The sequence below is a fragment of the Terrapene carolina genome, unplaced genomic scaffold, assembly GCF_002925995.2.
Source record: "Terrapene carolina triunguis isolate 2854851 unplaced genomic scaffold, T_m_triunguis-2.0 Scaffold96, whole genome shotgun sequence".
NCBI classification, from domain to species: Eukaryota; Metazoa; Chordata; order Testudines; family Emydidae; genus Terrapene; species Terrapene triunguis.
Window position 1 is genome coordinate 12,158,816 of NW_020664447.1, and position 26,016 is coordinate 12,184,831.

At 37.0% G+C, this 26,016-nt stretch overlaps 1 protein-coding gene across 1 annotated transcript in view; it reads left to right on the forward strand.

The window, feature by feature from the left end:
- Nucleotides 1-2,333: 2,333 nt before the first annotated feature.
- DCDC1 (doublecortin domain containing 1) overlaps nucleotides 2,334-26,016 on the forward strand; it is a 392,627-nt gene continuing 368,944 nt past the window's right edge. The window contains exons 1-4 of the mRNA XM_029911543.1: nucleotides 2,334-2,521; nucleotides 11,563-11,841; nucleotides 13,403-13,559; nucleotides 14,084-14,246. Of these exons, the coding sequence (XP_029767403.1) occupies nucleotides 2,334-2,521; nucleotides 11,563-11,841; nucleotides 13,403-13,559; nucleotides 14,084-14,246 (787 nt within the window). The remainder of the gene's footprint in view (nucleotides 2,522-11,562; nucleotides 11,842-13,402; nucleotides 13,560-14,083; nucleotides 14,247-26,016) is intronic.

Sequence of the window (26,016 nt, forward strand, 5' to 3'; positions counted from 1 at the left end):
CATGAGAAGCAGATCATTTTGAATTCTGAACTACAGGTGTTGCACCTTACCTTCAGTTCTCCATTTTAATAGAAGAGGCTACAAGAATATAAATTTTTTGCATACAATAAGTTTATCACAGTTCAGGATGAGCTGTACCCTCTCTCAGTCTCTGGGTGGGCACCCTTTCCAAGTGACAGGGCTATGTCTGAACTTCTGTCAGAGGCGAATCCCGCAATTCATTCCACTCTTGACTGAGTCTCCAGGTCTTAGCACCCCTATTTACCAAGTGTTTCCCAGCAGATCTAGTTGGGTTTTGACTCCTGTTATAGACTTCTCTTTGGTAGCCTATGATCAGTATGAAAATACAGTGACTCAAAACAGCCTCTTTGAAACAAAGTATTATTTACTTATCCTTAGGCATGTACCAAACAGAGAGGAAAAGGGTTAAAACAACAAAAGGTCTACACACATATTATCTTACCTAAACCTTAGTCTTTCCTTGTAAGCTTAAATAGGTCCCACTTGTCCCAGGTACTTCCAACATTGGAGCTGGGTGAGGCAGACTTCATCCCTGCAGTCTCTGCCTCAGTCTGACCCTCAGTCAGTGTCTCCCCATTCTGAAATCAGCTTTTTTATCCATCTCAATGTTACTTTGTCTGTTGTGGGACTCCTGATCCTAGTCAATCCAGTTTAAGCATCTGACTAAGGAGGCCAGAGGTAGACTTCCAGCAGTGGATTTGTCCATTAAACACTGGCAATTGAGTTAGAGTCATTGTCTCCCTTCCTGGAGATCTATAAAACCATCCAGGATTGAGTTAACTCTTTTCTTCTGTGTAAGAGACAGCATGATACTGCTCATATAGACAGAGACACACAATATTTATTTTTTAAAAAAATATTGACATCTCCCACACTCTTCCGAAGACTAAAATTGGAAGAAATCTACATACAGCAGATGAGGATCTGCTCCACAGTTTCTGCATTCTGGAAATAAATAATTTAATATTTATTTGAAACATATACAAAAAGTTCCAAACCTGCAAAGACTTATATATGTGAGTAGTCTCACTGGTGCCAGGGGGGCTACATACATGTTTTCAATTAAGCATGAGAGTAATTATTTGTGGGACTAGGGCCTTAATCTGTAAATGCCTGATTCTAAGAGTTGCCAAGCATCTAATGCTCCCATTGATTTAACAGGAGTTGTGGGCGCTCAGCACTTCTTGGGATCAAGACATAAACTTTTGACTCCGATATTTTGCATGGTTGAGCATGAGCAATTCATACCATACTCTAATTGGTTCCCCTTCTGTTAGCTTTATATATATAATTAAAAGCAAGAATATTTTAACACTTTAATCTTATACTTTGGAAAGTCTTGCATATAGCTTCCACAATAACATTTCATAATAAATGAAATAATATTCCTTCCAAATGAATTTCAGCAATAAACTGTTAGTAAGTTACAAAACCTCATATACAAGCCTTTAGAATTTCTGGATAATTCTGCCAATCTAGCTCCATAGAGAAGACTTTTTTATCCCTCCCTCTGTCTCTCTCTTTAAGCCTCCAAATTGGTATTGCTCCTCACCATCTCCAAATTCTGTTCCCTAAGAATGTAAATACATAAAAAATACAATCTGCCTTCATCCTGAAATAAAATTATTCTACTTAACTGCCAGGGGGCAAATTTGTCACGTACACATGGGAGAAAGAAGAAGGGAGATATGCAGCGTGAGCTATGGATAGTTTTAACTCAGGAAGTTCCTTCGAGAGGAAATGTAACCAAACTCCAAACCTGCAGACAGTGGAACTTTCTGTGCCTGCGTCCAGTAGATAACTGCTTGATTTGCAAAATAACGCAAGGGGGAGGGGGCAAGTAGATGAACAATAAGGGGTCACAAGAGGGGCAGATACATGTAGCTTGCTAATTATGTATGGTAATGATAGCAAATTTTGGCCAATCATAGAGCAATAGATTATCATAGTCAACTGCAGATAATACTTTGGTGTACGTGTTTTCGGGGTTCTTGCCGACTTATGAGCTCGAACCCAATTGCAATTGAAATAAACGGATCGCCCCTCCCGGGGCTCCTTGCTTGATTAGCTGTGTCCGTCTCTCTTTATTCCTCAGCTGGAACGGACAGGAATTTCTACGACAATCCAAACTGAACATTACTATGTTCAGTAACCCACTATGCTTCGTACTGGCTTCAGTTAGACTACTCATGTGAAAAAGCACTACTGGATTGGGTTCATGCTAATTAATCAAAGAGTTTCAGTCGTAACTATTAATAGAAAAAACCTCTGCATTAATTTTAATTACTGCCTTTGACATTTCTAAACAGGAAATGGCAAATGACAAAAGACCAGTAAGTGCTCATGTACCTTCCAATCCAACTTTTGGGGCATCACAAAGAAATAATGAATTCTTAACTTCATCAACGTCTTCATGTCGTAACAGTGTACAAACTACAGTAGTGAAGCAGTATGTGAATAAACTCATCACATCTTCTTCCCACTTACATAATTTGCCAAGGTAAGATTTTTAATTTGCTATTTGGTGATATGCTGCAAAGAATATAATTGAGAAAAATAACTTTATTAGCAACAGTTTAAAGCTGAAAATAGAGGTAATTTTTAAAGATAATTTCATGGTTGCATAGTAACATTTACTGTTAGTTTCCTTTAATCAATCTGAAAAGTGCCTCAGAACACTGCAGATACGGAGAAATGTTTTAGCTATAGATCACTCTGAGCTATCTAAATTTGAGTTTATCTAAATTTTTAATCATCTCAAAATTAGTGATCTTTGTGGCTTTGAAGCCTTAAAAACAAAGGCCTCCTCTTCTTCAGATTTCCAGATTTTTTCACTTGGTTAGATATTAGTCCTTCCCCTGGAATTCCCCAGCCATGCGGGGAACAGGAATGCCAAACTGGGCCCTAGTAGTCAATTTAAGTCATTATAGCAATAAAAATAATGTAAATATACAAACATGATTAAAAGATACAAAATGTTGCACATGTATATCTAAGGGGCAAATCCTTATGTGTCATACAAGCCATGCAAGGGCATAAGATGGCACAAGGCACCACCCTTACTTCCCTATGTGGGCAACCCATCCTGTGGGTAGCTGCGGGGGGATGGGGCCACTGTATCCTTGGTTCTGCCTCCCCCATCATGCAGAAAGCATACCTGCATCAGGTTTAGATTTTTTTTGTTACAAAACTGCACTCAAAAACAAAACAATGTAAAACTTCAGAGCCTACAAGTCTACTCAGTCCTACTTCTTGTATCGCTAAGACAACAAGTTTGTTTATATTTACAGGAGATAATGCTGTCCTCTTCTTCTTTACAGTGTCGCCAGAAAGTGAGAACAGGCAATTGCATGGCACTTTTGTAGCTGGCATTGCAAGGTATTTACATGCCAGATATGCTAAACATTTGTATGTCCCTTCATGCTTTGACCACCATTCCAGAGGACATGCTTCCATGCTGATGACGTCGTTTAAAAAACTTTGCATTGATTAAATTTGTGATTGAACTCCTTGGGGGAGAATATGTCCCCTGCTCTGTTTTACCTGCATTCTGCCATATATTTCATGTTATAGTAGTCTCAGATGATGACCCACCACATGTTGTTTATTTTAAGAACACTTTAAGAACACTGCAGATTTGATAAAACGCAAAGAAGGTACCAATGTGAGATTTCTAAAGATAGCTACAGCACTCAACACAAGGTTTAAGAATCTGAAGTGCCTTCCAAAATCTGAGAGGGATGAGGTGTGGAGCATGCTTTCAGAAGTCTTAAAAGAGCAACACTCCAATGTGGAAACTTCAGAACCCGAACCACCAAAAAAGAAAATCAACCTTCTGCTGGTGGCATCTGACTCAGATGATGAAAATGAACAGAGTGCTTTGGATTGTTCTCGAGCAGAACCCGTCATCAGCATGGACGCATGTCCCTTGGAATGGTGGTTGAAGCGTGAAGGGACATATGAATCTTGAGCGCATCTGTCTCGTAAATATCTTGTGACGCCAGCTACAACAGTGCCATGAGAAACAAGAAGCGGGCAGCATTATCTCCGGCAAATGTAAACAAACTTGTTTGTCTGAGCGATTGGCTGAACAAGAAGTAGTACTGAGTGGACTTGCAGGCTCTAAAATTTTATATTTTTTTAAATCATAGAATCATAGAATATCAGGGTTGGAAGGGATCTCAGGAGGTCATCTAGTCCAACCCCCTGCTCAAAGCAGGACCAATTCCCAACTAAATCATCCCAGCCAGGGCTTTGTCAAGCCGGGCCTTAAAAATCTCCAAGGAAGGAGATTCCACCACCTCCCTAGGTAAAGCATTCCAGTGCTTCACCACCCTCCTAGTGAAATAGTGTTTCCTAATATCCAACCTAGACCTCCCCCACTGCAACTTGAGACCATTGCTCCTTGTTCTGTCATCTGCCACCACTGAGAACAGCCGAGCTCCATCCTCTTTGGAACCCCCCCTCAGGTAGTTGAAAGCAGCTATCAAATCCCCCCTCATTCTTCTCTTCTGGAGACTAAACAATCCCAGTTCCCTCAGTCTCTCCTCATAAGTCATGTGCTCCAGTCTTTTTTGTACATAATTCTACATTTGTAAGTTCAACTTCCGTGATAAAGAGATTGCATTACAGTACTTGTATTAGGTGAATTGAAAAATACTATTTCTTTTGTTTTTTACAGTTCAGATATTTGTAATCAAAAATAAATATAAAGTGAGCACTGTACACTTTGTATTCTGTGTTGTAATTGAAATCAATATATTTGAAAATCCAAATTTGAAACATCCAAAAATGTTTATATAAATGATATTCTATTATTGTTTAACAGTGCGATTAATTGCAATTAATTTTTTTAATCACGCAATTAATCGCAATTCATTTTTTTAATTGCTTGGACAGCCCTAGTTTATCCATTTATCATGATATTGTCTCAGTGCTTCAGGAGGGTAACTGGTGATACGATACTCTTAAGTAACTTAGCCCAGTTAGTGGTTCCTACATTGTTTCCTGTTGTTTTATTCCCAAAGAGTTTATAATCTAACTAGATAAAAAACAAAGTATTGAGGAAATGGTTGTAACATAAAGGCATTGATTGCCTTTGGATTGAGGGGTTATGTTTGGCATCTCTCTTTCAATAACCGTAGTTTAATTTTTAAATAAAGTTTGTGTTTATATTATATTGTAAGCAAAATAAACTTCCCCTCTACTTGCTTATTTTAAACCCCTCCCCCTTATTCTCTCCTACTTGTTTCTATAAGATGCTCTCCACTGTGGAGCCCATTCCTCACAATGTACCCCATGCCAATAGTACCTTTTTCTTTCTTATCACCACGTCTCTAGTGTAGCTAAAATATGGCTTAATATATATTCATAACCAACACTGAAAACTCAAACTTGGACCAGGTGGCCTACATGCAACAGCTCTTGCAGATAATCTAAAAGGAAAGCCTCCTCTACCTGGCTGATTTAGTAACAGTTGTGCTGATCCTATTTTGTTAGAGATGGTTCTTATTGCATTCCTTCCTCTGTCTCAGATATGGGGAGTCTTTTGTTTGGACTGTGAGGGGAAAAAAAATCCTGGGGCCCCTTTAAGGATTCCCCCTCCCCCACTGTGTGGGGACCTCTGCTTCCTTGTGGGTTTAGGGAAGGGTTAATGGTGATCAGGAGGGAGTCCTAGTTTATTGGTCAAACTGAATGGTGCAGTGGTAGCCCAGGCTCCTGTGCAGCCTTGGGAACTATTTATAAGCCCTTTCCCCTAACATACCAGTCTGCACCTGGGAGCAATGGCTCCCATCATCCCCACACTCTTGGGATTACAATAGAACTCGGTTTCTGGGTCCTGCTCTGAGCATCATGGGAATCACCTTTTGGGCCCCCGGAAGGTATGCTGGGAAGGAATTTTTCCTTCATTCCTAGGTTCGTCTGGGTGATGTGAATTTTTTTCATCTTCCCCTCAGGAATCCACAGACCTGGGATACGTCTTGACTTCTCTGGAGTCAATGATAAAACTCCCATTGATTTCAACAGAGCCATGATTTTATTCCCAGGTGGTAGGTGAGATGGTAAAATGTTCATCTTTTTGTACCTTGGCAGGCGTCCAGCTCAGATGCTTATTTAAAGGAATCCTGGTTCCCTGATAAACAGGAGCTGGAAGGGCATTGTGTAAAGAATCTGGGGCATGAGTTGTGGCTCCTAATATCTGGTATAGTGAGAGGCCACCACTTTTCCTCTATGCTCTCAACTCTTGTATGAGGGGAGGATGGTGCAGTCCCAGCAATGGTGCTGGGAGCAGGTTAAAGGTTTGGAGGAGTGAGGGCTTGAGGCAGTCCTTCTCCAAGTGGTACAGATTCTAGAAGGAAAGTTGATCTGCATTGGATGAGTTATTGCCAGATAATTTCCCAGATGTGATAAATTAATAAAATTGGAGCATCATTAAATCATGTTCCTGGTGTCTTGTCTTGTCTTCTTGTGATGCCTGAGACAAATATACATGTGCAAGATATTGAATTTTAAAAAATAACTACCAAATGGGGATGAAACTGTGGCTCCAGTGAAGTCAATGGCAAAACCCCCACTGACTTAAATAGGGCCAGGATTTTACCATATGTGTATAATTTGGGTCGTAACTTTCTTGTTAATTGAAATTGGACATAGTGTTATCACAACAGTATTATGATGTCAGTGCAAGCCTCTTGCAGAAAAGATATCAGACCAAAATAGAATGAAACAATGAGAGTACAATCAATGGAGAGTACATTACAGTATCAACTCAAAATGATAAAGATATAAATCTACTAGGATGGCATGGTCTGTCAATACAAAGTTATATTAATGCAGTTATTTGCAGTAGACAATTAGGTGGCAAAACAAAATAATATCAGTGCAAGTCTATATAAACATGTATATGATGCCTGGAGGAAGATAGGGTAGCAACGTGAACTTCCGTTATAACTAAGTCTCAATACTTTCATTATTTAAATGTTTTATGCGGATAAATATTTAGAGGTATATAAACTAGCTTGGCATCTAGATTGTACTAGTTGCAGTGAGTCCAACAAGAAGTTTAACTACTATTAAAATAGTAATAAGATAAAGTTTAGCTTAAAATACAATTAATTAATATTAAAATAAACCGCTATATCTCTTGAGCAAGGTTTTAAGTGCTCCAAAAATATAAAGCAAAAAATATATGCTTGTCAAATATACAGTATAAATAAATAATTTAGGTGAAAATGGATGACTAGATATAACAAAGAGACGACCAAATAATGAAAGGCTAAAGAGTGGTTGTTACATTTGATGTACTTCATTGTATATTGTAAGTAATTGCTATCCATAAAAATTCTGTGGCTTCTGTATAAGAAAAAGGAGACAATTTGACAGGCAACACTGGTACTAAGCGACAGCAAGTACAAATCCTTGGCAACTGTCATTATCCTGCTGTTGAATTCACATCCAAAACTGTGTGATAACTTCGACCTGCATACTTGTTATTGAACCAGGGTCTGTCAAAGTAGCCACATTTTTCACTTATGAATAGGATTGTTAGCCTCATGTCTTAGAAAACTCAAAACTGTGTAGAATGCTTTCTTTTATTTAAAAAATACTATTGTTTTGTGCTTAAATAATAAAAAATATGTTGACATGTATCCTGGTTAAATTTTCATGGATAGTTTGAGAATGTCTTTGAAAAATTTATAGTAAAATAAAACTTCTATGTTGTATCTAAATTAATTTAAAGTGTATGAATTAGAGCTTAGAATAATTTGCTTTTATAATAACTACAAACATCTCTCTCAAAACTTCCTCAATATAATCACACAAAGAAGCAATTCTAGAACTGCTAGTAAATATGCAATAAAGATTTTAGGCCTTAGTACACATAGGGTTTGGGATTCTTTTGTTTCTTTCATTTAAGCATCTTGAGTCTGGCCTATTGCTTTAATTCTTGGCCACCTTTTTTCTCAATATTAAACCCAACAGTAGGAGCCCTACACAAGCATGTTTCCTTGTGCCACAAACATGGGATTACAACCTTTTGGCTTGATTTAACATTGATCTGAACAGGAATTTTGCCTTAATAAGGAGTGAAGAATTGTACATTTTACCATGGCACTTAATGTCATTTCACAAATCACATGACAAAGTCTCTAAAAAAATAGTGTAGTTTTTCCAAGAGTTAACATTATGTGGTCAGACATGCTTCAGCGCAGGGTCTGGTGGGGAGCCGTGATCCCCCCCGCAGGGTGGACAAAGCCAGGAGGATGTGAATAGGGAGGTGGCCAAATTCCTTGGGACCATAGGAAGGACAGTAATTTCACATCCTGGCATAGTATATGGGGCAGCAGAGTTGTTTTGGGAAGATGGGGTTCACCTGTCCGTCTTAGGTGCCATCATTTTTTTAACTGATATAAAAGATGGCATTAGAAGATGTCTGGGAACCCGACTGGATGTGGGGAGGAGGCAGCCAAGCTAATTGCTAGCGCCTCCTTGTGGTGGATGTCCAGTGCAGGTACTCCATAGGGAAGGTATACAGTGATCAGATAAATGGCTTGGAAAAGGACTTAAAAAGAGGTGTTCGTTAAAGGAGCGAATGGGGGGCGGTTGGGAACTTCTATGATTGGTATGGCAGGGAGCCAACCCCCCATTCTTATAGCCCACCTTAACCCTCCTACGAGGCGGGGGTGGAGGGTAAGACCCTGGCAATAGATTTACTGAAGGGACCGGGAGGCAAAAAGAGGGGAAGCTGGTGGCAGCCCCTCTCCCCAGGTATGGAAAAAGAGGGGGAACTGGTAAAAGCCCCCCCAGGTAACTATGGAATAAACATGGGGGTTACCTGCACTGTACACTTATCTGCTGGGTAGTCCCAGACATCTAAGAATAAAGTTGTGGCCTGATTAAACTCCTGTCCTTCTTTTGGCATAACCAGACAATGAACCCAACTATAGGAGCCCTACACAAACATGTTTCCTTGTGCAACAAACATGGGATTACAACCTTTTGGCTCGATTTAACAATGATCTGAACAGGATTTTTTCCTTAATAAAGAGTGAAGAATCATACATTTTACCATGGCACTTAATGTCATTTCACAAATCACATGACAAAGTCTCTAAAAACATAGTGTAGTTTTTCACTACAGGCTGAGCTCTTCACCCTATGATATATTAGGTCTCCACTGAACTGTGCGCTAGGGTTGTGTCCAAACTAGCATTTTCTTAACATGTCCCAACATTGCACTACCTCAAGTATAAGTCTGCTGTTGGTAGCAAATGTGGTATTAGAGTAGACTAACTGTTGGCACGTTAACCATCTATAGATTGCACCCCAGTTAAAATATGGGTGCTGTTGACGCACCTGTGTATACTAGTGCTCTTACCCTGCTGAAACTGAACAATGATGGAAAATTTTAAGAAGAGGCTAGTGTGTACAAAGGTTACCTAAAGTTAGTCTCACACCTATTTTCCTTTAATAGCGGTCTTATTCACCAACAGCTCATTTATAATGTGGCATATGTGGTTGAAAAATATTTCTAAGAATTCATTAGTGGTAAATATTAAGTAACAATTCTTTACTAAAATAAATGACTCCCTTGATAGCTTATTTTTCAGAGGTAAAGCCAAGGCAGTTAATATTCTAACAAAATAATTCACTCTTCAGTAAGGACTAGTACCAAGGATTTTTTTTTTCAGTAATAAGTAATGGGATCTAGTAGATTTTTATTGTAAAAAGGAAAACAAGATATTCTTCACTTTTCAAATGGCCCATAAGACAGCCTTGCAGGAAAATGAACATTTACAAGATATTAATGTCTTTTTTGTCTCACTAATCAGACTTCAAAACACACCTCAGTATGTTTGTAGCCATAGTGCTACATAGATTTTTTTCTTGATTCAACTCAGACTCTTAACATTCATTTAATCACAGGATTTTGATATACAATATTTGAATTGCTGTGTTAAATATACTTCAAGACATGCAAAAAATATCTTATAATTTGTGGGTGTGACATCACCGAGCTCTTGTAGTTTATCGGAACAATGTGACACTCATGAATTATGAGAATCTGCAAGCTAGTGTGAGGAGCTGACCATGTTAGACTCTTCTGTTGCTTCTGCTTGGCTGTTGATACTACTAAGACACCCTCCAGTCATAAGTAAAGAGTGAATGAAAAATAAATTGTGATCTATAAAATGCCAATCTTGTGGTGCATTACATCATTTATTTCTATGACATCAATATAATATTAGTCCCAAATTTAGAGCTGTCTGTTATTTATTCTCTATTTTTGTTCTTTTTTTTTTTTTTTTAAATTGCCTTATGATTGTTAATTTTTTAATGTTATAAGTGAATTTATTGCATATTTTAAGTGAAGCAAGACTAGCACTGGTCTGACTCAGCCATAAATCAGGTGGGTTCTGCTACCTGCCCCAGATATAACTCTTTTAGTTTTCCCCAATCTTTACCTTCAGCAGGTCCTGCTATTCTAATTCTGGAACTCTCTTAAGCAGAGCTTAATTGAGCTAAATTCGACAATGGTTTTATGACATGCACAAGTGAGGACTAATATAAAACTATTCAAACACATTTTCACTAATGACTTGAACAAGAATTTGAACCTGGGTCTCAGGGTTAGAGTTTAGTAGTGGAAGAAAGGACAGATTCTTAGTACAAAAACAAAATGAAAATCAAAACACACACAAAACTATTTTAAGGGGACACGAACAGGTTATAATCATTTGGAAATGTCTTTACTTTTGTTATTAGTAACATCTTAGATTGTTAAAGCAACATTAAAAAAATTATTTACATTTTACTTGTTATATTGTTTGCCTATACTTAGGGAAATGCAAAAAGTAAACAATGAAAGTAAATTTGCACTTTTTGCTTTTGTTTCTAGTCAATTTCACATTGAGGTACTCATTAACTGACACAATTCTGCAATATTTGAATCACACAAGTTGTAGAGAAAAGTGTATTCATTTTACAAAAGATTGATGTGTCTATTAGGGTTTTTTTTATAATTTCAGGGAATATTTCTATCATTAGATTTTGTAAAACCTAATTTTTATTGAAACTACGGCTGGGATTTACAAAAGAGCTATAGGGATTGAGGTGCTTAATTCCTGCTGAATTTCTAACTCCCTTTGAAAATCTCAGGCTACATTTCATGGAATCTCAGTTTACTTTTTCAATGGTGTGTTATTTTGTTTTATAATATTTAAGTTGAATAAAACAAAAGACTTTTGTTATCTTAAAAATAGTTTTAAAGCACATTAAAAATCTTATTTTCCTCCTGGAGATTTTGTCTTGGACTGTTTTCAAAATCTACTAATTATTATGAAAATTTCTTGGTGCCTTAATGATTTGGTTTCTTTTTCTTCCACTTTTCAAGTGTACATTGACATTAAATAAGTTCAACCATGCTTGTCACTTATCAGGTTTTCCCAAGACCTCACAGATTCAATAATTACTTAAACTAAGCAAAAGGCCAGCATAAGAGGATATAATTTTATGTTTTTCTCCATATTTTTCTTTCAGAAAATTTATTTCCCCCTATGCAAAAACGGCAATTAAAAATACTGACAGAAAGCAAATCTCTAGACAGCCTCTGTTTGGCCCTAATATTCATCTGCAATCGACAGTGGTATCAAGAAGGTCAGGACTTCAAGATCGTTCCACACATCAAACAAAATCAGTTCAGAACAGTGATAGAATATCAGACCTAGGCAGCTACAAATCAAACAGTACAAACAATTTCTGCCTTATATCACCATCCAAAAGAAACAGACCTGTCAGTGCTCCAGCAGGTCAGCTAAGGTAATCAAAGCTGTTCTGTGTTGCTTTTAACTGTGACTATTGATGCCGTTTCTCCTTTCAACAGAAATCATTATGATGATTCAATTGATACTCCAAAACATACAAATAAAAGACATTGCTAATTTTATTCATTTTAAAGATTTATTGCATTCTTTAAGTTTCATTTATTTCTAGTATTGTGTGTGTGTGCACGTGCACATAATACATTTATATATATACAGCATAAACTGCATCCATTAGCCCTCTGTGTATATTTTTATAATTTCACATAAAAAGCAGTTTAATGATAAATTGTAGTAATACCTCACTACAATAAGAGGCAGACTCTAAATTCCTTACTCACATGCGTTTGTAGTTTCTCACACAATAACTTCTTGACTTTAATGAGACTACTTGTGTTAAGAAGTGCCCACCAGTATGAATAAGGGATTAAAAATCTTATAGAACAAAAAGTCCTTTAACTATTACTTTCATTACAGAGCAAGAAACCTGGAAATTGTCAAATACCTCTACTTTAAGGTTATGTGCATAAAAGTACTTATTGTGTAAAGGTTCAATCCAGTGCCCTTTAAAATTGTTTGAAAGATTCTCATTTAGCGGAGTTGAATCAGATGCTTAGGCCTCAAACCTGCTCTGAGTTCTTTATGGTTGGACCTCTGCACCTACACAGAGCTCAGTGCAGGATTGTAGCCTTAGATTACAAATGTTCTTGTTAAAACATGCAGCTTTCCTATACTTATGCAATAGAAATTCTTTGTTTTCTAAGAAAAGCCTTACAGTACAATAGCACTATAGATTATTTTTTTGTGGAATTACCCTTTTAAAAATAGTATTGAGGGTATTTTTTCTTTATTGGATGTTAGTGCATTTCATTTTATTCTGCTAATGGCATTGAATATATTTTGCATTCTGAAGATCAGAAATATTGACATAAGGCCCCATTCTACAGTTAGAATTGCTGTCAAAGTCTGTGGGAATTTTGCCTGAATGAAGCTACAGCATTAGCTCTTAATTTTTCAACTAAGAGCAAATCATTAAGTTATATTGAATTATAAAGAAAATTACTTATGCACTGAATACACTAATAAGAATATTGTTAATTTTTCTAATACCAATTTTATTATTTACAACATTTAGTCAAATGCTGATGGTATTGGAGACTCATTTTTAAAGATTGAGATCTTTTTTCTTATAAAAGCCATAATAAAAAGGGCTCTGAAGATGCTGTATAACAACTTCATACTTGAGTTATAATGGTGCTCTCTGAATGTGGTGTATTACAAATAAAATATGCTAAATATCAAAAATAAACTAAATATGTTATAGAAGGATATCATTCTAAATCTATTTTATTTAAAGGAGTTCAATTTCCTTACATAGTGTATTAAAAACTCAGGTATTCTGATTTAAATATCTATAATGTGAAGAGTGATCAAGGGCTTATATTAGAAATATTAATTTTATGTAATTGTATATAAAAAGACCTTAGAAATAGATGATTTCAACAAAATACAAATTAACTTTTTCTCTGATGAAGCTAAATTGGTTTTATTTGCAACAGATGTACACAGTTCTCTTCCTCAAGACTCCAGCTGGCCCAGAAAGAATCTGAAGTGCCCCAAGTTATTAAATGTCAGCCAAGGGTAATCAAAGTAACGGCTTACAAGAATGGCACAAGAAGTATCTTTGCTAAAATTGCTGTACCATCCATTAAACTGGTAAATACTAATACAAAGTTTTCTTACATGCATTAACTTTATTTATAGTTTGTATTTTATACCATCAGGTAAAGAAAGAAGTTGCCTTTTATTTTAAAATGAGCTAATATTAAAATTCTTCCTTTCCAGCATATGTATAATATACATATAAAATACACATAAAATTAGTGAATAATAAACACATACTACAATATAAACACTGTTCAAGTAAATAGGAGCTACAGAGTGTAAAATGTTGAGTTCATTCATAACCAATTACAATACTGTGAGACTAAAAATAATAATTTTTGAAAATTCTTTGTAATGTTACGTTATCCACTGTGTTTTCATCATTCTGTTATCAGTTAACTGCCAGCAAAGATTACAAAAAACCTAAGTTACTTATAGTGCAGTTACTATGGTTGGTAAGTCACTTAAGCATGGATTTCTAATTTTTAGTCCCGATTCTTTCACTAAATGTTGGTCATGTTGTGAATATATTTTTCTGTCGTAATCAATATTCCTTACCTCTTGCCTTCATTTAGCTGCTGGAGGAGTGCACTGAAAAACTGAATCTGAACATGGCTGCACGACGAGTGTTCTTGGCAGACGGCACAGAAGCACTAGAACCTAAAGACATACCCCATGATGCCGACATTTATATTTCAACTGGAGAGCCCTTTTTAGATCCATTCAAAAAAATTAAAGGTAAAAAAACAAATAGTATATGGCTTCAGGGGTGCAATTAAAAATGATTTTCATCCTCTCTTTTTGCATGGTTTAACAAAACTAATGTTTACTCATTTAGAGCTCAGTAAGAGGATAATGTGCTTAATGAAAGAAAAATCTACTGACAGCCATGTTTATTGCCCTTCATTAGCATTGGTGCTTAATTTAATATAGATCTGAATAGACATTAGGGAGCCTGCAGGAGGTTAAATGGTGAAAATATAATAAATTAAATCAGAGATTATTGAATTTACTCTTTAGTTTCAGTGACACCTAACAGACACAATTCATTAGGCTTATTACACTAGGACGAAAATAGTTCAGCATTTCAGATTGCATTTATTAATTTAGTCATTTGACCTTTATGAAAAATCATTAAAATAATTATTGGGATGTTTATACAACAAGGTGGAATATTTACACTCACATGTACATATCATTCAGATGTGAATGTTTTATTATTTTAAAATTGTTCATTACAAACATTAAAGCTTCCCCACTCTATTTCATTCCTTTTTCAGTACAATCATCAAATGATATTTGTACACACACACACACACACACACACACACACACACACACACACACACAGCTGTTTCTGACTCACTGACTTTTGAAATTTGGATGTAAATATTGTTTTCATTCATATTTTAAGATGATGGAGTACATTCTGGGATTTGTACAATTAATTTTGATGAAGTTTTACAGAATTAACTTAAATAGTGTTCTGTATCAAAGTCACAATACTCCTACTAAATACTTTCTATTAAATCATCGAAACAGCTGGCAGTTATGATAAGCTACAATGTTAGTTAGAATAAAAATTAGCTAGCTGAATTATTACAAAAAGCCAGATGACTAACTGGGAAATTTTATGTTTGTTAAGGATCAACCTGTGTTACCAGTGTACCATTCCAACAAGAGACAAAAATGAAATGCATTTTTTTTTTTTTGGATCATAAAAATACTTGTGGTGCCTAAAAGTAAAACAATGATCTTGGGATAAATAAATAAATTTTATAAAAGCATTTAAATAATGTGTATGTTTTACATTTCTTTGCACTAATGAGCATTTTTAGCCTTTTCTTATGTAGTTATAATTATGTTTTCTTTCTCTCTTTTTTAAAGCACCGATGGTTTATTTTCCCCAGTAATTTTAAAATTACTTTTGTTACCTTGAAAGAACAGTTTCTAGCACAAATATATTTACTGCTAAGTGAAAAATTTCAGGACAACAGTAGCTTGCAATTTTTACAGAAAGTTGTTGCTTTAGTATAATATTAGTTTCACCTAGAAGTGGTAATTCTCTTATATAAATAGATACTAGAGTGATGAGTATTATAGAAATGTCAATGAATACATAAAAATATTGACCAGTAGTTGCCCATATGACTTAAGTTCTATAAATATGCCTTTTATTTTTATTTTCATGGAGCTATTCATGAGTGATTAAAGTATTTACATTTTAGTCCACCAACTGAGCCATATCATATAAATACATTCACATCTTGCTTCCATAAAAACTTCACAAATTATATTTATGATAAGATATGCCTATCTGCTATATCATCAATTATACACATGATAGGGTGTTACAGATAATATGAAAATCACCCTGAATATGATTACGATCCATTGACTACCATTTATTTAATTAACAGTCTATGCATACAATAAGAGAGAGACAAATCTGTATTTTTTCTATTACGTGTGTTGCATAGTCACACCAATACACTTTAAGATTTAATAAGAAGAGTTTTACTGTTTCATTAAACAATGTTAAATAAATACTATTTTGTCTCATATCATAGGAGATACTGAAATGAAGCTAATATTATTGTAATATTTTTATACAGCCATTGCTATAGTTCGTTATAAAATCTTCAGGGCATTGGTACTTTTATTATAGTTTTCCATTCACATGATTTGTTGTTAAGAGTGGTTTTTCAAATTCATTAAGCAATTCTCTCTCTCTCTCTCTCTCTCCCTCTCAAGCCAAATTCAAAACAAAAACTTCTATGCTTTGTCTGCATATCTTTGGCAGTGTTTCACTGTGACATGCACTGCTGTTCTTTTAGCACCAAAATGTTGGCACACATTACTGAAAATTTCACACCATCCCTTGCTGGATCAGCAAGCTTAACCTACCAAAATCTGGTGTTGTGCAATGGTTTTTGACTGATAATCAATCTTTTTACTGCTCGACAGTTGTTGCTGGGACACAGACTAGAGCAGGTGGCAGATGTGCCTTGTCTTTTGAGAAAAGAAAGAGTAGGTGAGCTTGGGCACAGAGTAACATATTGTGTGTCCATTAAAAGGGCTGCACTAGGGTAAGTATAACAGGAAAAAGTCACCAATATAAATAGAAACTCCATCAATAGCATCAAATAGGCCTTTTTACAGTCTGCCTTACAAGTTTAATAATATTGCCAAACTAAAATAAATAATTCAAAAGCATTCCCTATACTGGGTCACCAGAATTCAGGTTAAAATTTGCCTTTTAAAATTTTATATATTCCATAGTCATCTTTGTTTATGGTTTTGTTATATATGTAGAATGTATGTCAAAAGTATCTTTAAAAAAATAGCTACAGTATGTGGGAGGAAATTAATATGTTCTGTAGGGTGCTCTTCCCCTAGCCGCCAGAAGCTTGACAAAAAGAACCATCTAAAAGGTCGAAAAAAAATTGGCTTGACTGCATAATTTTGTTTATCACAAGACTTGAGTTGCTAACACATAGATAACAAGAACATACATGAGTAGTAAATTCTTTCTGCACAGGAATAGAAGCCCAATGATGTATTCTTATTCCCTGATCCTGCAAATATTTATACTTTTGAGCAATCTTATTGTAAGCAATGAAACTACTTACATATGTAAAGTTACTTATACACATAAGTGCTTGCAGCATTGATGCCTTCATTTGAAATCTGTATTTCAGATACTGGGTCAAGCATAAGCTCTGGCATAACTTTAAGTGGTACATCTTAGCTATCACTGTGATTCATATAGTATAAATTACCTGTATAGAATAGAACTCCCACTGACATCTGTGCATTTGGGCCTGTTCACATCAGCCTTGAATTTTGTCTACTATTTCTTTGGATTTGCTCAGCCTTTCAACTTCCTGTCATGGTGATTGGGGAATAATACTTAAATTGATTATAAGGGTAAGTGAATAAAGATTGAGATATATGTTCACTTGCACAATAAATTTTAGACCCTCGGCTAAAAATGAAGAATAAAAAAAAATTGCTATATTTTATTTTTATTTAATATTTATGTTAAAGGCTCCAGTCAGTAACGAGGCCCCATTTTTAAAGGTGTTTAACAAATATGAAGGTAGACACCATCTCTTCCTCTCAGTCATATGAAGACAGCTTTGGGACTTGGGACTTTTCACAGGGTATAACGTTAGGCATAAGCATAAGTCTTTCCAGGATGAGGGCTTAAGATTTAATGCTCTGTAACATGTTGTTCTCTTCTTGTAATTTACATATACTGAAAAGCACTGACCTTATTTAATTAGGAGTTTAACTGGAATTCTAAAGCAGATGTGTAACTGAGCACCTATCTGTCCAGGGCTGGCTCCAGGCACCAGCTGAGCAAGCTGGTGCTTGGGGCAGCAGATTGTTGGAGGCGGCATTCCGCCCAATCCTAGGGCGGCACGGCCGCTTTTTTTTTTTTAATTTATTTATTTATTTTTTTTGTTCTTGTTCCGCTCTGGCCACCCTGTAGGGGGCGGCGGCGCGGAGAACCAGAGCGCCCTGCAGGGCAGTCCTCTTCCTTCCCTCCCCGCCGACTGGAGCGGAGCCCTCGCGGCAGGCGGCAGGAGCCGGCGCAGCGGGAGGGGCCGCGTGGCAGCGCCCCTGCTGTAGCCCTGGCCGCCCCCTTCTCTCTCTCTCCCGCCCGCTCCCCCCCCCTTCCCTTTTCCCCCTCCCCCCCCAGTCTGTCCCCGTACCCGCGCTCTGGCTGCGACGCTGGTTGTTTTTTTTCTCCTTTGCTGTTCTGGCTGCCCCGTTTTTTGGGGGTTTTTTTGTGCTTGGGGCGGCCAAAAAGCCAGAGCCGGCCCTGTATCTGCCACACATTTTAAGAATTTGTTTCTTAAAGAAATTGTGAATTCTTCTCAGTCATTCTGTTCACTGCTTTTTGTTTCTGCTAAAAGCTTTTATTATACCCCGAAGTCTCTGCAAATGAATGACAGCTCCTTCCAGATGTCCACAATGTGCTGCTTTAGCTACTGCTTTCTTTAATTGACTCCAGATTCTTTCTATTGATTTAAATCAAGTGACTGTGATGCTCAAGGCACAATTACTTGATTATCTTTTCTTCAGAAAAGTTTGTGTATGTTTTGGTGTATACTATAGGTCATTGTAATATTGCAGAATATATTCTCTTCCAAGAGTCCTCTCCTATTCAATAATTTTTGTTGTTTGGCTGTGTTGGCTATCTCCCTTGCTTGGGGCTCATAGTTACCCATGGTGGAGGTACAGGGATTTTATCTAGGTGATCAGTTTCAACCTTAGGGCATGTCTACACTAGAAGTGCTACATCGGTGCGATGGGAGAGCTCTCTCCTGTTGGCATAATTAATCCACCTCTGCAAGGGGTGGAAGCTATGTCGGTGGGACAGCATCTCCTGCTGACATAGCACCAGCGTGGACAGCACTTAGGTTGCTGTAAGTTGCATCGCTCAGGGGGATGTCTTTTCACATAAGTGACATAAGTTAGATTAACTTAAACAGTAGTGTAGGCCTGCCCTTAGGCTGTAACCTTGCAAACATGCATGTGCTTAACTTTACTACTATGAGTATGAAGTTATTCATAGTAATAAAGTTAAGCAAGTGCTTCAATGTTTGCAGGGTTAGGGCCCAAGTTAGTGCTGCAGGCATAAGAGTAGCTCATCATACACTGCACCTATGATATCAGTGAAATACTGCTTGACAACCTTTCCCAAGAAGACACCACCTTCATCATACTTAACAGTAGCAGCCAGGCTTTACAAGTGATCTCAGTGCAGCGTTATGTGATTTCTTAGATCCTATATACATTGTAGAAACAATCCTAATGTGGCAGAACAGGCTCTAACAAACTATAGAACCTACGTCAACAGGGCCTTAGCTGGAAGGTCCCTCACAGAGAGTGACTGACTGACATTCTGAGCATGCTCAGAATTGGCTCCTCATTCTACACACTCAAAGAACAAATGAGTTCTTCAGCTCCATGCTAGAAGCTTCATCAAGCATGTGCTGACATATGAACACTCTGTTGCTCTGTGTCACATGAGGGATGGGAGTTTGAGAACGGAGTAAGGGGACCCCAGTGGAGAACTTTCTCTGGGCTTTCCAAACCAAATGAGGATGGTGTCCCAGCAAAGGTTTGGGGAGTGTTTCTTCAGGCTTCCCCTCTGCAGGTGGTGGTGTAACAGCAGGAGGCTTTCTCTATCTATGAGTGATGAGGTGCCAGCTGGGAGGACTTCGGCAGTTTTCCTGTATGAGTTGTAGCCTAAGGGTACGTCTACACTTACATCCGGGTCCGGATGTAAGCAATCGATGTTCTGAGTTCGATTTATCGCGTCTGGTCAAGACGCGATAAATCGATCCCGGATCGATCCCAGAAGTGCCCCGGATCGATCCCGGAAGTGCTCGCCGTCGACGCTGGTACTCCAGCTCGGCGAGCGGAGTACGCAGCATCGACGGGGGAGCCTTCCTGCCGCGTCTGGACCGCGGTAAGTTCGGACTAAGGTACTTCGAATTCAGCTACGTTATTAACGTAGCTGAATTTGCGTACCTTAGTCCGAAGTGGGGGGGTTAGTGTAGACCAGGCCTTAAGTAGGGGACTTTCTCCAGCCTCCCTCATCCCCTTGGCTGAAGGTGCCACAGTGGAATGGGGGAAGGACTTTCACCAGGTTTTCCTCCTCCAGGTGATAGTATCCCAAAAGAGGGAGGCAACTTTTCCAGGTATACATCTCATGAGTCTTCAGGATCCCTTAATGTGTTTGAATCAGCCTTGGCTGGGGGATCCAGTTGCAACCCTGTAGCCTTCAAGAGTTAAAATATGGTTTGGTTTTGCAGGGTAGACAAGACTAGAGAGTGTATTAATCATGTTCCCAAATAGTGCTGAAATCCTGCTAAAGACCAAGGTTATAGAACAATTCAAGAGCATGCTTCAGTCCCATTTAAACTGCAAGACAGAACTATGTAATTTTAATAGCTATTTATTTAGGAAATATAAATTTTTTACAACACATCACTGACCACCATCATCACTCTTTCATCCCTATCCTTACACTTGCTTCCCTCTTACACAGGAGAAGTAGCAGCAGTCCAGTGGAGACTACTGTTCGCTCTGCACATTCCCTTGCACAGGTATAATAGGCAGGTCATAGTAGAACCTACTGTAATTACTGGGATGCAAAAGGAATGCATGCTAAGTTTCCAGTGGCATTCTCTCCACAATAGACCTATAGCCCAGAGTGAGGGAGTAGTTGTATACACATTTTGTCAGAGAAAGAGAGACACATATTACGTGCATACTTCTTAATTGCAGGGGGTGCTCAGGTATTATGGTGATGGGCACCATGTGGGAACTTAGATAAATAGATCTAAGATATGTATTATCTGGGAGATGGAGGTTATGGAGGCCTAATTTGAAACCTGAGTGACTAAAGTTAGGCTACTAAATCCATATGTAAAAGAATACTGGAATAAAAATGGCTTGATTTTGAAATTTCTGAGTCTCCAGAGCTCCCCAATCATTTCAGTGGGATTGTGGGTGCTCAGCACTTCTGCAAATCAGGCCACTTTTATTTCACTACCTAACTTAAGGCACCAAGGTTTTAAAATTTTAGCCTCAGGCCTCAATTCTGCAATTTACAATGCATAAGAGGTCCTCTGTACCAGTGTAGAATCCCACTGAAGTTCAGAGGTGTTATATGTGGCTGCAGAGGTCAGCCTGCATATTGTAAATTGTAAGATTTGGCCTCTAGTTTCTTAATTGTTTCCAGATAAGGTATTTTTAGCTCATGTATTCATTTGTGTGCAAGATTTAGCCTTTGAAGAGTTTGTAAACACTGCCGGAATAGTAGGGAATGATGACTGATCTTTGCATAATCACACTGTATTTGGGATGTCTAAAATCCAGTCAGTTAGTTATGGAGGCCCTATCAAGCAAAGGAGTTAAGCACATACTTTAAATACAAAAATAGTTTCATGGGCTTCCGTGAGATTACTCATATACTTAAAATTAAGCATGTGTGTGTGTTTATTGGCGCGAAGCACACCAGACAACGAACCCCGCTGTTGCTGTCCTCGGGCCTCTGTGCCGGCAACATGTGTGTAAGTGCTCAGCTGGGTCAGGACCTTGAATAGGCTGCCTGATATTGTTTGATGAAATTTGAAATGGCCAGTCCATTGTTATCATACCAAAATTCATATTTAATTTTTCTTTTTCCCCTCTCCTCAAATAAATCTGCAAATATGTCTCCAGAGATTGAAAATATCTTGTGAGGAGTATTAGGGATGGATATTAGGAATAGGAATCTCAGGAAGTCTTTCATTTTAATTATTCTAACTCGATCACCTAAAGTCAGAGATAAAAATCACCATTTTCTAATATTTTTTAATTCAGGCAAATAAATTGAGACAATTTTTGTCATTTAATGAGTTTGTGTTGACTATGTATCAATAATTTTGAGGGACTGCGAAGATGAAATTGGGTTCCCCCATCACAGTAGTTCAGGGGTAGGCAACCTATGGCACGCGTGCCGAAGGCGGCACACGAGCTGATTTTCAGTGGCACTCACACTGCCCGGGTCCTGGCCACCAGTCCGGTGGGCTCTGCATTTTAATTTAATTTTAAATGAAGCTTTTTAAACATTTTGAAAACTTATTTACTTTACATACAACAATAATTTAGTTATATATGATAGACTTATAGAAAGAGACCTTCTAAAAAGGTTAAAATGTATTACTGGCACGTGAAACCTTAAATTAGATTGAATAAATGAAGACTCAGCACACCACTTCTGAAAGGTTGCCGACCCCTGCAGTAGTTCATACATACTTACATAGAACTTATTCATAGACCTAAAATCACTTTTTAAAAGAGGTTAAGTATTGTTATCTTCATTTTACAGAAGGGAAAACTAATATCCAGATATGCAGATTAACTTGCCCCAGGTCACACAACAGGGAATAGAACTCAGTCTCCTGACTCACAGTCCAGTGCCTTATCCACTGGTCTGAAATGTATAGATGAGTATCTTTAAAATGGCTGGCAGGCACACTTCTGTCAATTCTTGGCACAACAAAACTCTAAATATTAATTATTTTTTGAAAAAAGCAGGTAAGCAGAAATGTTAATTTTTAAGTCAACGTGTGACTTTTCTCTGTCTCAAATTAAAATGGAAATTACCTTAAAGAGTTTTTGATAAAAGTTGATAGATCTCTCTGGAAATGGGATTACAGTATTGTTGTAACTGTGTTGATCCCAGGATATTAGAGAGACAAGGTGGGTGAGGTAAAATGGAAATGGGAAACATTTTAAATATACGAATCCAGAATATTTGACTACTGGTTACTGATTTATTACATTTATTTTGGCAACAGGCTAGGGAACCCTTATTATTTTTCTTTGTCCATACAGCAATTGTTTTTTAATAAGCTGTTCAGCTTGTTCTGTACTTTATTTCTAATAATCTGAAACTGAATTCCGTCTACTGCATGTGAGCGTTAGATGTTAAAATGATTAGTACACTATCATTCTCATTTCTACTACTCTATCTAACCCACTGTGCTATATTGCATTTAGAGCTATATTTTGCTGTGATACTTGAGTCATCAGGTCTGTATACTATAAGTGAAACTGAGCATTATGAATTAGATTTTCCATCTTTTATGTATTACATTGTAAAGAAGCAGTTACAAGAAAAATCTAATATCCGAAAAGAGTTCTTCATACTGCGCTTCAAATCTGTATTTAAATGTGAAGAGAGAAATTTTCTTTTAAATATCATGTGATCTACAAAACGAAATAATTTGCTGTGACAGGAACTGATTGACAAGCATATGTGTGAGCACATTTAAAATAGGCCATCTTTTCTGGTAGGAGTAAATGTCAGTGAAAATGATGGATTCTCACTATTTAATTATTGACTGATTTGGATATGTTTCAATTCCAAGCTGCATTCCAAATAACAGTATAACACTTTTTCTCATAAGCACATTGAAATGTAAATGCTCTGTCATATTTTATTTTTCAAAAAATGCATCAGCTTAATGAACTTGGAGTTACACATTTTATTACAGATTTTAATGTAATTAATAGTTGATTTTAAATACACATATATTACTTTTGCATATATATCTGTATAGCAAAAATAACAGGAGTACTTGTGGCACCTTAGAGACTAACAAATTTATTTTGTATAGCACTTTCCCTTCAGCTCACTTGACTCCTGATATTAGGATGAAGTTCTCTGAAAGTACAGCATGGAGATATTGTAGGTTACAAATGTTCAGTCCTGAATTGTCTTATTTCACAGTAGAATTGGACACATTATTTATCACTTTACTGAGGAATTAGGCTGTTCATATCCTGTAGTTCTGTTTGCCAGAAAACCTCGTTGGTGTTGCCACTGAGAGAGGTGCCATTAAAACTCAGCTCTAATTTTATTTTAAAGGCTCATGGCAGAAACTTTATTGTATTCTTTAGTGTCATAAAATTTCAATTCAGATTAACCCCTTAGTTTTCTGCAGCCCTCAGTTCTCATGGTCTCTTCCTTGACAGCAGCCCCAGTGCCTGGATATGTGGCACCCTGGACTAAACTTCAATCCCTCAGGTTTCAGAGTAGCAGCCGTGTTAGTCTGTATCCGCAAAAAGAAAAGGGGTACTTGTGGCACCTTAGAGACTAACAAATTTATTAGAGCATAAGCTTTCGTGGGCTACAACCCACTTCTTCGGATGCATATGTAATTACTAATTATATGTATAAATTCTAACCACAAAATGCTCCAAAGGGCTGAATAGGTGTAAATGCCCACTAGCAGGGATGAGCTCTTGCATATGCATATGCATCCGAAGAAGTGGGTTGTAGCCCACGAAAGCTTATGCTCTAATAAATTTGTTAGTCTCTAAGGTGCCACAAGTACTCCTGTTCTTTTTTCAATCCCTCACTTAGTCATAATCTCATATAGACAGTTGGATTCTCTCATGAGGGTGACTTATGCCTGAATATGGAAATAAGGTCCTGCCCTTCATGTGTTATGCTTTTTCTGACTTTAGATTCCTCCTTTCCCAAGCCCTACCCCTAATTTTGGAACCATAGGTCAAAACATACATATTATTCCTGCAACAACTCCTATTTCAAGTGATGGCAGACAAGTCCTTCCAGGTTTGTGGACTCCCATTGATGTCACTATAATCACACAGAATATATGTCTTTAGTTTTTAACTATTCTTCCCTTCCAGGAGATGGCTTCTTTCTCCCATCCCACAAACCTTTTTAGAGGAAGGTAAAAAAGGCACGGTGGCATGGCCAATCTGTCATGAGTTAGTTTGATGGCCTTTTGCAGATCTGGAAAGGAATTTTCCTCCATGGCAGATTGACTGAATCACCATGTATTTTAACTTCCTCTGAGCACCTGGCAAGGTTCATGGATGGGAGAAAGCAACTGAACTAGAAATTTTAAATAAGGCCTAATTTTATATATATATATATATATATATATAAATAAAATAAAATTATATATATATATATATATATATACACACACACACACACACCTTATTTAAAATTATATATATATTTATACATTCCAGGTGGAAGACGTTACTAAGGAAAATACCTATTTTTTCAATAACATAACATTTTAATTGGAAAAACATCTACTTAGTACAGCAGTAATTACATAAATGGAATTGTATATTATCAACAAGATTAAAACTAAATAGTCTTTCTAATATGCTGCTAATCAGAGATGATTTATAAGCCCTTTGTGTGTATAGCCACCATTCTTTAGTTTATGGATTCTGACTTTATGGAATAATAATGCTTACTGTATTGCATATTTATGTAATGCCCTAAGGGTAAGTATTATTACTGTGTCTCCAGAACAGCTGTGTTTCATACTATAGAACTACAAGTAATCTTTAATAGGTCTGTCTGTATCAAACTATGAGTGAGAGGACACCATATCATATAAATAGAAGTACAATCCTGGTATGATATAAATATATTATAAATAGTGAAAAATATGAACTAAATTAATTAACAAGATAAAGTTCATTTTAATCAAATTAACTATTTTTTTCTTTCTCCTCTGTGTAGTGTTAAAATAAAACAATCTACAAACTTTAATGGTACCGTGCAGGTTCAGGAGTCTACCCACATGAGTACAATTGCAGGATAGAGGCCTTAGATTGTAAACTGTGTAAGGCAGGGACCATGTATTTTTATGTGTTTGTAAGGCACCTAGCACCAGGAGATTCCTGATCCTGACTGAAGCCTCTGGATACTACTGTAATATAACTATTAATAATAATACCATCCTGTATGTTGAAAGATAACATGTGCCAAACAATGTGCTAAATTATGCCTTCATTGATCTAGCCATGGAAGTAGTGAAACAAGTAGTATGTGCTAAATGTGGAGGGTGCAACTTTATTTAAATTAACCATTAACTTAACTGGGGTTTACAGCTCCCCAACTACTACGCCTCAGGACTATACCAATATGGATTTCAAGATG